This window comes from Triturus cristatus, chromosome 4_2 (genome assembly GCF_964204655.1).
Source record: "Triturus cristatus chromosome 4_2, aTriCri1.1, whole genome shotgun sequence".
Classification (NCBI taxonomy): Eukaryota; Metazoa; Chordata; class Amphibia; order Caudata; family Salamandridae; genus Triturus; species Triturus cristatus.
Window position 1 is genome coordinate 145849810 of NC_140586.1, and position 17849 is coordinate 145867658.

General features: G+C 44.5%; 1 protein-coding gene across 1 annotated transcript in view; it reads left to right on the forward strand.

The window, feature by feature from the left end:
* Window positions 1-17849, forward strand: part of LOC146833196 (keratin, type II cytoskeletal cochleal-like) — a 215390-nt gene that overhangs the window by 106831 nt on the left and 90710 nt on the right. Inside the window, exon 6 of the mRNA XM_085600854.1 lies at window positions 4811-4936. Coding sequence (XP_085456980.1) covers window positions 4811-4936 — 126 coding nt within the window. The remainder of the gene's footprint in view (window positions 1-4810; window positions 4937-17849) is intronic.

Consider the following 17849-nt stretch of genomic DNA (forward strand, 5'->3'; position numbering starts at 1 on the left):
CATAAATGTCGCTCCATTGTGGTAATTGTCAAATTGCACCTCAGTCCTTGATTACTGCAAACATTGACTGTTTTTGTCAGTTTGCATTTCTTAGTGTTATTCCTAATTAAAACTAGGGGTGGGCAGAACTCATGGAGTTTTACTGTGCGGAATTCTGCAGAATTACATAAAAACTCTGCAAGAATACGTGGATTTTTGCCCACTCTTTAAGTCACTTTCTCACGCATGCAGACAATATAGCACTTGCATCAGGCCAATGAATATCACTTCTGCATTTATGATGGGGCTAGGCTATGTCAATAAAAATGCATTTATGGCCAGCGGCTTATGCACACATTTTTGCCAGGCCCATGCTCCTCAAGATGCACATCAGGGCAGTTGCTCACAGCACATCCAAGCACCAATCCCTGGCTGGGCCAATAGCTACGTTCCTCCAGGAGGCCCCAACAAATACTCGGCAGCTGCTACTCAGGCTGCAATGCACAGCGAGACCGGCTGTTGCCACGATCTTTTGCCCAGAACTGCGTGTGCTCCTCTTCGGCGCGTTTGTGGGGACACTGCTGCTTCCTCCAAAATAACACTTGTGAGTTGTGCTTTGACAGCTTAGCTCTTTGAGTAAAAAATACAATTGCTTCTCCCTGCTCCTGCCCACCTCAGTTGTGGGACCCGGTCTCAATCAGAGGCGGCAGGGTCAAAACAAGTATCCTCGCATACACATTGGGCTCAGCAATGGACAGGAGCGGGTTGCTCTATCGGATCGAATGTTGGGGAACAAGCAACAAGAATCTTCATAACTTCTTTACTCCCTGAGCTGTGTTAGTGATAGTGCGAGTTACAAAAAAATGAAAGTCAAACCCTCAGCACATTTTCAGAAAGATGAACACCCAAGGGATGTCAGGCCTGTTACAAAATATAGCAATTGGCTGGTAGCCAAAGCATTAGCTCTCCATTTTTCATATTTCAAACACTTCAGAAATGTTGCAGGTTTTTAGTGGCAATTCAAATACCCACATAGATTGTGTGAAGGGGGCTTTGGTGTCTAAGGGGTAAAAGAGGGTGTGACAGAGCATGCAGGCTGGGAGTGGAGGGGGGTAAACTGTCTTTTCAAGCTTCTCACACTCTTTATTGCTGTAACCACTTCCGCCTATAGCTGTGTCACATCTAACAAGTTGTCACTCTTCTTCATGCTTGTTAGCAAGTATGAGGTTGATTAAAGCTGTATGGATAACAGTGTACTGTGTTATTGACAGTAAAGGCCAATTCTCCTGTGTCTGATGTGCCATGGGAATAAGCGGAATGGGAAGAGTGCTCCTTATACAACTGCTACAGTTGATCTGTCCAGTCTTAAGAAAAATCGGGCACGTTTTGAAGAAATAAATATTTTGTGCACAATCTGGGGCAGCTGCGGAGATGGTCTGACACATAATATAGACAGGGCAAACAATAGTGCCCTAGATCTGCTAATCTGACATCTTCATACTCATCTGCTCTTTTATGAGGTTGATCTGGTATTATCGTTCTGACAACTTACTTAACAACGAGACAAGATTCGTTTTTAATTTTGACATGATAAATACTTGCACCGAAGCGTCTCTCTTCATCCTAATGAAATAGTATTAGGGGTGGGCAGTGAACTCCGCCACATGGAGGTTGGCGAAGTATTTGCGGAACTCCACGGTCCAAGCAGAGCGCGGAGTGGCAAAAGTCTACGAACTCTGCTGGCAGGGCAGAATTTACTGCCTACCCCTACTTAAAATGTAAAAATATCATATCCCTAGTTATCCTCACTGGATTTTTGTCATTTTGTTTAACAAACTTTACTCTATATGCTAATTTGGCTTGAATTTTGTTTTGTTTTGCATCACAACTTTATTAATGCTTTGGTACTGCATAAATACATTAAACACTGCTCTTAATTAAGCCTGTCTACTCTGTGCCATAGTTATCAGGGGTCTGATCTAAGGTTAATTTGGTAGCTTAAAGGGTGCACCCTGACAAGGGTTGTGATTATTCTTTGAGATGGGTAGTTACCCTTTCCAATTAATGATCCAATGTATTTCATTCTTATACCCAGAACTTGTGTTTTTCGGTACTACTCAGTGATTTAGGTTGAAATTAAAAATCCCTTTTGTAATTTGACATCAAAATTGACTTTTTATTTTTAAATTGACTTCTGATTTTTTAATGATTAATTTGATTTTTCCTAAATTCACTCCTTCTCTGAACTTTTTGCACCTGTGATTTTTTAAAGAATGGACGTTGATCTAAATAGCAGGGAGAGCCTTAGCATGGCAGATATGAAGGGCATATGCAAAGAAAGGAGGAGGAAAAGACCCTACTGGGCCAGGAGAGGAGCTAGTGGTGGATGGACTTGAGGTCCCAAAGGGTACTTGAGTCCAGTGAAGATGTTGGCAGCGAGAGTGAAGTGCCTAGGAGAGGTTAAAGAGTCCATATCCGCAAAGACTTGGTGCCTAGCTGTGTGGTGAGGGATGACATCCATAAGTGGTTTGCAGCATATAAGGCTGCCACCTTTCCGTGTTGAAAACACCTGCTGTTTATGTTTTAAGATTGTGCAAAGGCCCAAACTTTATTCTTAAGTAGAACTGTATATGACATCATCTGAATTAACTTTTAACATAGACTTGCTAACTTTAATTATCAGTCCGAGGCCATTGGGACATCTGAAGAACACATTTTAATGTTTTTTCTCCAAACATTTACTGTTTAAAGATTTGCTTATAAGAGGATAAAAATACCAGCTTTCGTTGTTTTTTCTAGTTTTCGTTTTGGCAGGGATATTACAATACCAGTCATCCCAGCATAAAATTGGCCAGGTTTCAACCCTAGCAGCATATGAGGTGGGCTTGTGTTTGTACAGCATCACAGAGATTAAATGGGGGTCATTCTGTGGAAGCACGTGCTAATTTGGTGAGGAGTACCTTATTATTAAGCCATGTTGTAAGACTGTATCGCTGCTGTGCAGCATTGTTGAAAGTAAAAACAAAAAGTGCTATGATGTGGCCAGCATCGACTGCACAATAGCACTTTTTTGTTTTTACACTTTCATCTTTTCTGCACAACATGGCTAAAAAACTATTCACAAAGCCAATAGATCTCACATAGGCGAGACCTATTGGCTTGATGCGAGTCCCCAAGTATTCTTACCTTGAAGTGGATAAAAACATTATGTTAAGGTAGTAGATATTATGTTATATTAAATGCTTTAATAAAGCAAAATTGAAGGTTCAAAGGGTTTCTAGATGCTAAAATTGACAGAGAAATCGGCCCTAATTACAACTATATGGCGGGAATCTGAGTAATGATATTTTCCAAGTATATTAAATACCACAACCCATTCCATCCCATTAATAAAGGCACTAGCGATCTAACAAAGGGAGCTCATTAAAGTATTTAGGGAAACATTGTCAGACCTTAAACTCTTTAAGAAATAAAAGAAATTTGAGAGTGAATCTCCAGTTGCCCCGGGGTGTCATTCCCCATCCTGAAGACTAGATGTGTGAAGGGACTCCCTACCTTCCTAGCTCTACTGATCCAAAGGATCTGGAATAACAGGAGGTCAGAGGAAAAGACTGTAAGGGGGAAAAGCAAGGGAATGTACCATGCACTGCATAATATGCAAAGCACATAATTTTAAAAATGTTATTTGATTTTACAGGACGGCAGTGAGGTTGTCAAAGGAGTAGTATCACTGCACAAAATGTATGGGATTTTAAGAGCTGTCTTGTGACCACTTATTCAAAAACTGCTGTCTCATATAAAGCATTCTTGGTCAATCCCAAATACAGGGTATTACGGTAATCCAAGCAAGGACAGATAAGGCTGATTAATACCAAAAAACAATCCTTTCTGCGCCCCATGAAAAAAGACCCTTTTAAAGTCATAACTGGGAAAAAAAGAAAAAAATCACACAATAAAATATAAATACTGTCTTATATCCTGCTGCCTCTGGCTATACCAATTGTTAAAGGTCTTAAATCCAAGATATAGGCGTCAGCTGCAGGCGAGGGCTTATACTGAGGAAGGACGTGTAACCAGTATTGCCCATGGGAGAAGGACTTTAAGGCTATTAGAAAATTCCACTACTTAGGATATAATCTTTTAAGTTAAACTGGGAGGAGAAAAAAGACAAACACTGAAATGTAGGAGGAAAATTCCTATACTATCCATTATTTGACCTGAGCTACTCTATTGTTCTTCAATGGCGCTTCCAACATTTAAATGATTTCATTAAATTTAAAGCCTAAATTTCACCAGTGCATTCCTAGAATTGACCAGCTTTCATCTCTGCAGGTTGCAGATTATGAGATCATGAGTTTGAAGATCCTCCAATTAGCATGACGTTTATTTTTAATGCGATCCACTTTAAAAAGTTTGAGCCCATTAAATCACCAATGTCTTTCATGCAATTGCCATATCTTTCTGCAATAGATTCCTGGTAATCCTCAATCCTCAGGATCAGATGTGTGTCCTCAGCAAACATTTGGATGAGTAATTTACAAGCTTGAATACAGGCCACCAGGGAATCAGCATAGATGTTGAACAAAGCATGTAATATGCTCAAACCGCAATTAATCCCATTTTGTGTGCTGATAAATTCTGCGAAAAAGGTGGGATATAGGCCACCTATGTGTAAGACTTTTGAAAAGACTCAAATCATCTATGCACAGATTGATACTTGCCTAACACTTGAATGTGCAAGAGCAACTACCCAGCAGTGTACTTTGCTGACAGGTGACAAGTGATTCAAAGCTCCTCCATGCAATGACATTTCCCTGTTTCTTATTGACAGTATGAAGAGCTACAGTCCTCGGCTGACCAGCATGTTGATGTCCTGAAAAACACCAAGAATGAAATTTCTGAACTAAACAGAACAACCCAGAAGCTCAAGGTTGAAACTGAAAACGTGAAAAAACAGGTAATTGTTTTCCTATTTTGTTACAGCACAACCAAGTGTACGAGACAAACTACTGGTAGTTATCAAAACTAGGTAGCAAAGTTTAAAAGAAAACTAGAGGTGGGCTGTGAACAACGCTCAGCCAGCGGAGTTTTGCAAACTCCACTGGGAGCGCGGAGTGCGACATAAAACTCTGATTTCTACCGCATGGCAGAGTTTTTCCCTGCTGCACACCCCTAGAAGGGAGCCGGAGACCGGGGGGCAGATTTATGTTGCCTGGCGCATCCCTGCAAATCAGCAAGGATGCGCCAGGAATGATGCGTCACGCAAGTTTACCCTTGCGCCACACATGATGCGCCGCATTTATAATGCGGCGCATCATGGCGCAGGAATAAACAGATGCGTGACGCATCCAATGGCGTAAGGTTGGCGCAGTGCTTCAGTTGCGTCGCAAGCGCGACGCAACTCCAGCACTGTTCCAACCAACCCTATCCCTAACATGGTGCGTCAAGCCTTACGCCTGCTTCAAGCAGGCGCAGAGTTTTGGCGCATCAGCGTTGGGAAAGTGACTCAGTCAAATCTTATAGATTTGACTGAGTCACTTTTCAGGGGCGTTCCTGCGACGGAACGCCCCCCCCTATGTCGACACGCCCACGTGAAACCTGACGCAGGTTTTACGTGGCGCAGGGCTTTACATCGTGACGCATCTCCATAGATGCGTCACGATGTAAATATGGCGCAACGTGGCGCAGGGTTTACACCGCCGCTGCGTCACAAAAGTGACGCAACGGCGGCGTAAAAGTGGCGCATCTCCGACATAGATCTGCCCCCGGATATTTAAGGATGTGGCACATTTTTTAGTTTTTGGATTGAATTTTAGCTGGGGCTGGCAGTGCAGTTACACTCTGAACACAGATACGTATGAAATCGAAGAAGTCAAACACGCGCCAGTGCTCTCTTTAAAACCAGTAAAGGTTCTACAAGCTCCAACTTGTATCCCTGGTTTGCCTTTATCACCTCGCAGCAAACTTTCAAGGTATGTCTGCTGGTCAGTATCCCTCTTCTTCCCTTGCATTGGGCAGTGACAGTCTCCGGCCCCTCTCCTCAGCAGAGGACTGGAGTCATTTGACTACACCGGAGTCAGCTGACAGCCCTGCAGAGAGGAGGACGCAGTGGGCACAAGGGCAGCGCTGTGGGGACGAACGGGATGGGCAGCGCATTGAGGGACTGTACAAGGAAGGCAAGGGTAGTGCCTTGAGAGAACGGGCACTGACAGAAGCAGGAACATCTTTTTAAGTGTGGTATTGTGCCCATTAGCAAAGTAGTGACGTCAGGCTCCGGTCACCTCACCAGGGATGTGCCAGTCCCCCAGAACATGATGAAGAAGTCTAAGCACACCAGTTCCGGCCCACAGCCCCCTGGCACTGCAAGCGAGGCAATTATTTTGTTGTTGGGAACCTAAGCTGGGCAAAAGCAGGCAGTTTTTGTTCTGAGTTTTAATCACTTGGGGGCATATCATCCACGAGGCGATAAAAAAATTATTGCCGCTTTTGCATCCGTTTTCGGGCGAAAAGCAGCGACAATTTGAACGCCCTATTAGCAAGGACAAGCTAACGCGTGAATCAATACTTTAATGAGATGCAAAGTGGGTGTTCCTCCCCAGGATAACGGGAGAGAAATGTCGCTAAGCGACATTTCTCCTATTATCAAGCCTCACGCTAAGAAGCATAGCGGCAAGGAAAGTAGCGATAACCTCTGTTATCGCTACTTTCCTTACGCCTGCTTTGAAACTGACTTAGCCATGATATCCTATGGAAGGTGGATATCATGGCTAAGTATGCCTTGCCCTATCAGCAAGCTATCGCCAAACCCTATGCGATTATCGCTGTATTTCCAGCGATAATCGCACAGTTGGCAGCTTGCGCTCTGAATTTTATCGCTTTGGAAATAAGCGTTGCTGATAGCACGCTATCTCCGCGATAAAATTCAGAGTTGGCCAGCTATAATTATCCTCGCGCTAAGAGCGCTGAGCGATAATTATCGCCTGGCCTTGATTATATGTCTCGTGGATAGAATTTGTAGGGCTGAAATGAACAGTGTTGGTGAAACTAAGAGAGTGCCTTGAACCTTCCAATCCTCCACTTCCAAATGTTGCATTTTTGATGCTTCAAAAACATATTTTAGCAAACCTACTGCTGCAACAAAATGCATTGGTGTGAAAACAATGCAGATGAAAGTGTTTTTCATAATGGAAACAAGTAGATGGCGAAGGATATGTAGAATAACGCACATTTTCTCAGCATGCAGAAATGGAAATCTAAATTAAGCAGAGAGCAGTGTGTATATACTTCCCTTGTCTGTGACTTATGCATGTACACTAACAAATAACTTTATTGTTAAACGTATGCCTAAAGGCATTTAAAGTCTTGCTGATGTTCCACACAATTACTTTATGCATGTAAATCCTTAGTTCGTTGAAGGTAGGGTGGAACGGAACTCTGCGGAATTCCACAGAATTTTTATACAACTCCATGGAATTCTGTGTAGTGCAGCTCTATGAACTCCGCCCACCCCTAAACCAAACCACACTGGCAAAAGAAACTACAATAATTGAATTTGAAAACAAATTCTACTCAAACTACTACAGGCTAGACAAAGCTGCAAACCAAAACCTAGTCATTTCCATTGGGAAAGTACTTGATTATTTCCTATTTTCAGTAAGATTTCAAGGAATAAAAACCACTCACAATGCAGTAATGAGACACTGCTCAATTTCAAGTTCAACCACAGATTAAAGAAGGAAATAGATCTTGCTGAGAGCACCACTTATGTTTCTACAAGTGAGAACAAACATTAACAAAGCCAATAATTCTGGGGTTGGCCGCCAGCCTTTTGACTTTGGCAATTCGTGTTTTGCTCTATCCTGGTTTTGCAAAATGTTACTGTTGGAAAAGATGCTGGGCCCTCGTCAATTTAGAAAAACAACGGGGTATATTCTCAAATTTAGCTTAACACTACTTAGCAAATCACAGTCCATCGCGTGAAAATAACACAGTTTTAACGTCCAAATCCCAACCCGGCGGCACCATGCGATAGCAGCATGATAATGCGCCAAATGACCGCATAAAAACCAACGCGACAAACAAAAAATGCGAAATACGAACTCCCAAAAAGTTGCAATGCCACAAAGGGCGATACCAAAATCAGCGAAACCAGCGAGAGGCCTGAAAGTCCCATGCATCATGCAGGAAAATGCACTATAAAAGCAACAAACAAAAAACACCAAAACCTATTCAAACTGCGTAACACCATGGATGCACCCGGACCGAGTGCAGCAGACAAGCCGAACCCCACAACCCCATGGAAGACCAGCCAGGAACCTCGTGTTTGGGAAAGGGCAAGGAGAAGAGGAAGACTGGGTTCAGTGCTCAGGAAGACCGGATCATCGCAACAGAGGTGATAGAACCCCATCAACAACTGTTCGTCACCTCCACTGCGGCACTGGCAACCCAAACGGAAATATGGTAGTCCATCGTCACCAACGTCAATGCAGTCGGAGTGTCAAGGAGGTCAATGGAGGAGGTCAAGAGGCGCTGGCATGAAGTGCACAGCCAAACCAAGGAGAAGCTCGCCGCCATCAGGAAGGCAGCAAGGGCGACTGAAGGTGGCCCTCCTGCGCCACAGGAGGAGCTGGATGAGCTGGAGCGAATGGTGGCCACAGTCATCAGTGTGGAGACGGTGGCAGGAGTTGGGACCTGGACACAGCTTGAAATTATCTGACCCAACAGCAACAGGTTGAGTAACCACCAGGGACTGGGGGACGGGGGGAGATAGGCACAATGGCACACATGCACAATTATGTGTACCACACTGCACACCCACAATGATTGTGGAACATGTCCCTGATACCCTTGGCACATTGCAGTACACATAGGAACACCAAGTAGGCCCCCATCTACTATATGCACATATGGGCCCCCTCCAAATCACCAACGACACAACCCACCCATGCACATATGATGAATACAGAAAAGCAGTGGCTGTGTGAGCCACACTGACTATGCAAGTGACACTGCATGACGATATCATGGCAGCAGTCAATATACATGACATGGTGCATGATTCGACATGGAGGTGGCCCAGTGCGGATCACATCCGTAAAGGAGCAGGTCACACTCTGATATGTCCACATGCACCCACAACCCATGCCGTCCAATACAAGCAGCAGACGAACAATGCACAAGGCCACAAAATCTGTCCAAGAGCACATATGACCCACGTCGCAAACATTTCAGCCCCCGAAAAGCACACAATTCAAAGGCACACCGCCTCAAAGTTATAAGGGTACACAAAATCAGAGCTGCAGGGGCAACTCCTCCACAATGCAGAACACAAACATAGCAAACACAGAACATCAGCAATGATGGCAATGTGGTTTAAAGTGCAACACATAACCACAGGTTAGAGGACACAACAGGTTCCGCTTGTGCATAGTAACTGGCCACTCACATCTGGCATTGACTGACATTGTGTGATGATAATGTACGGGTACTACCACACATCCATCATGTAGTCGAAAATCCCACTGTCTGCCATCAAATAGCCAGCTCCACCAAAACAGTCACAATGTGCATTGTCATGCAGTCTGTATGTAAACATCTGCAAAGCGTCCACATACAGGGGACACTCTGTTATCCTGCATCTCCCCTTAACATTGCAAAGCGACAATCAACACTTACTGCAGAGCAGACCACAAACCCCATCATTGATGATGTAGAGGACTACCTGTACATATGTCAAGACACCCTCCAACGGATAATGGACAGCCTCTGCAGCCCATCCCTAGGAGCAGGGCAGGCCAGCTGTCTCGATGTGACCCCACCACCTGCACAGACCACGCAGCAGGAAACACACACAACCACGGCTGTCTCTATCAGGACCCCCACGAACAATACATGGAATTTCAATGTCGTGTGTTGGGTTGCCAGGTGGAGTTAGCGGATCAGCTCAGGGTAGGTTTTGAGCTCGTGGAAGCCAAACTCGAGGCCATACGTGGGTGTCTGAGTCCCATCAGGGACCACGTACAGTCCCTTATGGACACCCCCTGTCCGCACCATGCTCACCGACAATCCTTGGCTGACCTCGCTGGGGCCATTACTCGGATACAGGAACTGTCCAGTCAGACAGGCACCAGCAATGACAGCACAGAGTTGGCACAGATGTGGAGGACAATGGAGATCATGGAGCAGATGCAGGCTGAACACCAGCAAGATGTAGCAGGGATCTTCCATGCCCTGCAGTTCATCATCTTGCCATTGCTACCACTGAGCCAGTCCCAGATAACTGCAGCGGGAACTTCGACATACACATCTCCGGCCCCATCATCTTTGCGCCCTGATGTGTCAGTGGCACCCAGTAGTGCAGCCATTACACCTCCACACACACCGGACACACCGGACACCGAAGAAGTATCAGAGGAGCAAGATGTGGATGGTAATTACTGTGTGAGGAAGGAGGTAGTAGACCCCGACATGGACTGCCACATCTTCACTGCTTGACAATTACACAGCAATCCTGCTGCGGACTGCACTCTCCCTCTTCCCAATCTCTTTTCGATCCCCAAAGGACTCTGGTTGACCCACCACTAGGCTTCCATGTTATGTGGGCTTGGATGACCATGTACTGCTCCAGCTCCGTCATTCAGCAGAATGTGAATAAAACATTCAAATCACACAGATGTGTCATGACTATGTTCACTCATGTATGCAAGTATGGCTGGATGTAGGGACAATGATTGCAACAGAAGGTACACCCTGGTGAATGACATCAATGTGCATGTTTATCCCTGAGACACATGGCCAATCGGATGACTGTGAAGGTGAGTACTAGCTGTGTCCCCATTGCACATTAACAGCAATCTCACAACCCCCCAACGTAGGCACACGTCCATGTATTGAATAGGACTGTGTGTAGGAATGACCAAATCGGTAGCAGGCAAGGAGTGGTGTCCTACATCACATGTGACAACAGAACTTCATGTTGCATACCTACTCACACACATGTTTGTGGACACTTTATGTTATGATTTATGACATTGCTCCACATGGTCAGAGGATGGACACCATACTCACATTGCTGAAGACACGTAAGTGCACAGGTCTGCCAGCAACTATCCCAAAACAATGTCTGGCTCACAGCGGTGGAGCTGTCAAAAGGGACCCACCCCCATTGTACATGCATCAGTCAGACCCTCCCTGTGTAGGGGCGATGCTCATTGTGGCACACGAGTGGTCAATCTAATCAACACTCATCACAGTTAGACACCAGTGAAGTTGTGTAGACTTTATTGGAATGTGCGTGTCAGTACAGACAAGGCAATGGCCACAATAGGCAGGGACATGCTTAAGACACTTGCACGCAGCATGGGAACCTTTCGAGGTGCAGGAAATGGGGAGGCAGAGCTGAACACCAATCATTACGGATGGCAACAGTCTCAGCCCACCTTGCCTTGGTGGACGAGTCATGTGTTGTTTGGCGTCTGCCCATTGCCCCGTGTGAGGGGGCACGACTTACAGCCCTTTGGGTCTGCATAGTGCTCTGCCACCGTACTGTGCCGACTGTCTGCTCTGCTGACAGTGATCAGGTGAAAGGGTCCGACAAAGTCACATGTCGTGCTACATTGTCATGTGTGTGCTCTCCCCCCAGCAGTGTGTCCGAATCGGTAAGGTTGCCAAACGACGCTGTGCTGCTCCGACCATGGAACTGCATCACCTTGCACAGGTGTGTGTACACACGCGTAATTCCACACACATGCATTCAGAGTCCAGACGAAGGCAGACATGTCCTCTGTTGTGGTGGGATATGTGAGCATTCCACACGATGCAACATGGTTTTGGGACCTGTGCTCTGGGTGACAATCCGATCTGACTGCAGGAACGTAGTTACTCGTCCATGAATGCCAGTGCAGCCTCATGTGCAATGTGTTCCAATAGTACTTCGTTGTCGGGTTCAAGGAACACCAGGCTGAGCCAATCCATTAACTGGTGCAGGCAGATGTGCTCATTCCTCGCCGTTTCCCCAATCCACAACACAGGCCAATAGGGGAGTGCCTCGGTGTGGGCACTGCACACGAGGAGTTGTGCAATCTCCCATGCGCAACTGGCAGCACATACGCCAAAGATCAGTGAATCCCATGCACAGCTATCCCAGTGACACTCCTGTTTGTGGGCCAACAGGGGGCGCACTGTCAGGTCATAATCCAATTCAGGTACCGTTGCGTTGGATAGGCAGACCTCCATGGGCCACTCGAATGTGCATTATGGACAGTTGAACCAGGGCTGGACGCAAGTGACGTAGGCAAGACGGAAACCCAGACGGAAACTGATTTGCAACACTGCCATTGGCAGGGATCCCAACAGATGCAGCATTTGTGCACGGTACAGTTCACCATGACAGGGGTTGTGCATGTGCCCGGGAATGCCTGCCATTGTGTTTGTTGGTCTCGTAGCACCGGCACTCCTCAGACCGGCGGAAGTTCGGTGGACGATATGCCACAGCTCTGGGCAATGAGTCGTATGTGTGTGCGATGTTTGGACGTATGGGTAGTTTTTAACTTATGTGTCAAGGGCATCCCTTGCAGGTGTAGGTCATGCAGGGACAAGTGTGTGTGGGGTGTGGGCACGTTGGTGTTTCATTGGCGCAGTTCGTGTTGTGGGGGTCGTCAGAGGCTTGTATGGTATCTCACCCAGGGTGTGCCAGCTGCTTTCAGGACCAAGGTCGGGGGCTTGGTTGGCCTTCAGCCTTGTGTGTTGAGACAAAGGGGCTTTCATTCCTGATATCAGTCTGACTACTGCTTGCATTTCTTGATTGTGATGTGGACTTTGCGCTGACTTTGATGCCAGGCCTGTGATTTAGGGTGCACAGATTTCGAAACACATGCAGCTCTTGTAATGTTTGCATGAGCCAAGAGCCCGAATAGCCTTGCGCTCCTTGTTCAGTCTCTCTCTTTCTCTTTCTTTCTCTCTCTCTTTCTCTCTCTCCTTGTCCTTTTATGAGTGCCTGACACATCGTCTTATCTTGGATATTGTCTTGCAGGCTGCGAGTCTCAGATTGTCCAGGGATGCCCCGCCATGACTCTTCAAAATAGTTGTTTGGTGAAAAATTAGGATGTGACATTTTGTTTGGTCTTTCAATGGTGAATGTATGAATTAGGATTTCAGTGCTCCATGTATTTTTGATTGTTGCAATTGTGCGACATCAGGCGGGTGCTTTTGTTCATGTTTTCGTGCCGTTGATGTGCAGTGTCTTGGTCCGGGGCACAGGGGGAGGGGGGTGTGGTCCTGGGGTGGTGGCGGTGGGTGTTGTGGCCCTCTTGGGTGTTCGGCAGGCATGTTCAGTGGCTTCATGGCATCTTTGTTCTACAGATGTGGCTCTGGGCTGGGCTCTCTTTTCTGGTGAAGGCTGCCGTTCGACTTTCCTGGTGCTAACATGCCTTATCGCATGTTTTGTGATCGTATCGCAGATCTGGTTGGTCGTTGAGAATGTTGAGGTGTGGTGTTGTCACGGCTTTTTGCACGGGAACACCTACTCTGCATCTCATTAGCGATAGTTGCCGAGGTCATCTGTGGCGATGTTTTTTGAGGATGCTATCATCAGAAAACTGGTGCTGTGGGCTGTTTGCACCAGCTTGTTATTGGGGCGGTAAATTTATCGTGACTTTGGCTGCGATAAAGTGCGGAGAACTCGGCAATAGGTCCTTGAGAATATGCCCCAATGAGTAAAGGAAACATTTTTTGTGGTACAAAAAGGAACACAATGTAGTTCCTGCCACTTTGTGTGTGGATGTGTTCCTTATGAAATGAGAGCATTTTGTAACTCACAGTGAATTCAGACAATGACTACAAGTGGGCTGTATGTGAAAGAAATATGTGAATGATACAACAGTCCTATGGATGAGACTGTCTGAAAACCCTTATAAGTAACTTTATTATACACATAATTTTAGTAAAATTAAAAGGTCAAACTAACACCAGACCTAAAAAAAGGCAATTGATCTGGTGTTGCCTGCCAGCCTCTAGCCTTCACAAATACTTTTGTGTAATGTTTTTGTAATTTTTTTATTACAAATGGATATAGTTTAAAAAGATAGAGGCTTGCAAAACATATAGAGGCTTATAAAGACAGACTGAGGTAGATAGATAGATAGATAGATAGATAGATAGATAGATAGATAGATAGATAGATAGATAGATAGATAGATAGATAGATAGATAGATAGATAGATAGATAGAACAGCACAGATTCAATTAGCACTCAAAACAAAATAGAAATAGCTACAAGCAGGACATACATACTACATTGATGTTCAAGTATAGCTGTAGTCAGTGCTTTAAATGGGCCGGTACTCACCGGTACTGAGCACGGGCACTTCCGAAGTTTTTTGCAATCAGTACCGGCACTTCTCTGTAGCCAGGGAGAGTACCGGTACCCTGATCCTCGGCACGGCAGGCTCAGGTTAGGTTTCAGCTCCAGTGCAGGCCAGAGGCCGCTCTGCTCCTGAGCAGCTTGTAATTAACTCGGCTGAAGTATCCTTTTCTAGAGTGGCTGGTGAAGATTCCGGCAGCGCCCATTTGAATGTCTCCAACCTGCAGGGTTAACCTGTGATTAACAGGACAGGGTCTCTTGACAGACCCTGCAGCAGCCATTCGGGTGAAAGTGCCGTCACGACTTTCATTTTGTGTTATGAGTTAATCTGTGTTTTTTTACTTAAACACATTTCTCATGTGTTTTAATATGTGCTGCAACTGGTACAGAAGTTTCTATGTATGATGATATTTTGCCCTTAGCCCCGCCCCTTGCCCCGCCCACTTGCCACACCTCTATTTTAATGAGAACGTGCACTTATTTTTCCCCATTCAAAGCACTGGCTGTAGTCCTCAGAATATATACAGGAGTTAAGTTATAAATGCATTTCATTGCCTGCATTCTTAAAAGAGAATTACTTTATAAAGAAATTGACACAACCTGGTATACTCTAAAATAGCAGCAATCAGATTATATAAAAAAGACAGCTTCAAAAGCAGTTGGCATGTGTCCTGTGCTGTGAAGAGCTGGTAGGAAGCGTCCCGCTATCACATTAAGCTCTAAACACAAAAGCAACACTAAAATAATAATTAAGTACAAACACAAACACTGGCACTAAAAGGGAACTATCTTTGTATGCAGATGTGCTCTTTGTGAAAGAGGAAAATGCAGTCATTCAAAGTGCAGTTAGCTAGTGGATACAGTAGGCTGTCCTACTGCTTCTTGATGTACGCTGTAGTGGGTATAAGCAAAATGTGAATGACACAACAGACCAATCGATGTAGAGAGCTGGCTAAAAGCCCCTTTAGGTGAGTATATTAAACATATAATTTTTGTGAAGTCAAAAGGTCTTGGCTAACGCCAGACCTAATAGAAAAAAAGGTATTCCCCAAAGCTTGGCTAATCGTGCAGGACAGGTGGAAGGGAATGAACCTTTCCTCGCTCTTACCAGACCATTAGGATTGAAAGCCAGAGTCCCACTTTCGGCAGTCTAATTGCAAATAGGACCAGAAACCTTTCTAGGGCTCTGCTTTCTTTTTAGGATGTAATTCGGCCAAAATCTTAGAGACACGAAGGGACAACAGAAAGTCTTTGAAAATCGGATAATTCACAGAAAGTGTATGAAACTACTCAAACACGTGGAAAGCTAACAATTTATTAAAAATCATAAAAACAGAAAAAATACTTATGTTTGGATTCACAAAATAGGTCAGTACATTCGAAATGACAAGTTCTAGTGCCGTCTAAACGTTGTTTCTATCATCTGTCACTGCGTAAAAGAGGGCCTGGTTATATTTTCTTTGTTACTTAATGCGAAAGTGTGACGGAAAAAAAGCACATGTACACTGGTGTATGGAAATACAAAGTCACATTTGCGACAATTCGTGACACCATATGATAATCTTACCTTCTGCGTGCCACAGATGAGAAAAAGCCTTTCCTAGGATTTCATTCGCTGACAGTTAGCATTGCGATATAATAAATCTTTCTTCGCAGCTTTGGCTCTGCTCTTCGTTGCACAATATAGACATGAAGTAATGTTGCTGCTGGATCTCAAAAAAGCGTGTAAGACGGTGGAAGAACATGTCCTATTTTTGCAGTGCAAGTCTCAGAACCAGAAACCAGAAAATAAATGTTCTATCCACGTGAATCTCACTTTCTATGCACTGTAAATAAATAAAAGACAAGACCATCTTAAGACATAACACTCTCCATATCAAACAGTGTAAGCAGAAACACTGAAAAGTGTGTGAATTACACTCTGCGCCAAAGATAAAGATCCAGACTTAAATGTAGCTTCATTTTACATAAAACATAAAAGTTTAATGTTTCTTCAATTGAATTTTATTCTTGGCACCACAGAGAGTCCTTCCTCAGACTCAACTTCTCTTCAAGGCAGACGAGAAAGAGGAAGTTCTTACTTAGAAGTGCACTGTAGTATGTATCAGAGATGTGGCATCTGATCTGAAATCCACATTTGGGACCACTGCTAAATGGAAAACAGGCTGCTGTGGGTTCTTAAATCCAGTAATCGACGAGGCTGTGGTAAAAACCATCTCATGTAAAATGTAGCCAGATTCCAATGTCATTTGGGATTCCAGAAACAGGAATATCTAGCTGACCAGGAGAATCAATATTGTTGTGATTGTCAGTGGTGATATGAGACTACTTGTGGCATGTAGCATTATTTAGAAAATGTATAATTCTAAGCCAAATATTATAGAAAAGGGCAACCTGTAGTAGCTTAACCACCAGCTTGTAGAACAGTGGCGGCTACTCTGCTAAGGCAGAGGAGTGTCGCCCGACTGCTTTTCACAGTGAAAAAAAAGGAAAAAGGAAAAATAAAATGATAACTCAACGTTGGCTGAATGCTGAACCACATTGCTCAGACCAATTACAACGCTGCATTGCAGCGTTGTGATTGGCAATGGAAAGCCTGGTAGCCCGGGTGCTTCCTGTTTCCAGTTTTTAGAGAAGAAGCCAGGAAGAGGACGGAGGACGGAGGAGAGGCGGCAGCCACCCAGCAGGGAAGTGTTTCCCCCCCCCCTCCTTACCCTCTTACCCCTCCCCGCCTCACTGCTGCCGCCCGAGAGCAGCTACCACTGTGGTAGAAGTGAATAAAATTAAAGATTTGTTAGTCTTGAGCTAAAGAAGACACAATCAATCTAAAACTATAGCCCCATTGCAAGTTTAGTCATCTTCATCACACTCATAATTAAAATGTTTGTTTCGTAAAATATTATCCATAAAATATACATCAAGTAATATATACACACCACATTAAAAACATCAGTAACACCCAGGTAAATGTCAATCAGTCCTCAAATAAAAACAGATTTAAAAAACAGTTAATTATACAGGTGCAGTCTTTTCTTAACAGCCCTCCTTAAGATTCAAGCCACGTGAAAACCAATGTGTTCACAAGAAAACATATGTAAGAACAGAAGGGCAGGTTATGCATGTGTCAAATTGATGCCCTTAAGAAGAGGAAGTATACATTTGCAATGTAAATCACAATAAAAATTACAAAATAAGATAAAATGAAGGGTATTTTGATTAGAGATGTTGTCGAAATGACAAGTGGGAAGGTTCTCCACCAGAGACTACCCTTTAGGGAATGCAAGCAGTTGATGCATCAGTCTAGGCGAAATCTAGTTAAAAGATAGCAATGGTGACAATTATTAACAAAATAAAATCAAGTATGGCTCGCTGTATGACACTGTTTTAGAGTTACAAACATCCACAAAGAACCGTTTTGCAATTCCTGGGCCTCCCTGATAGATTTCCTATGAGTGAGGAAATTGGTCTTAGGCCAGGCTATATCAAGTTTGAAATAGAGTTGGTGGCCTTA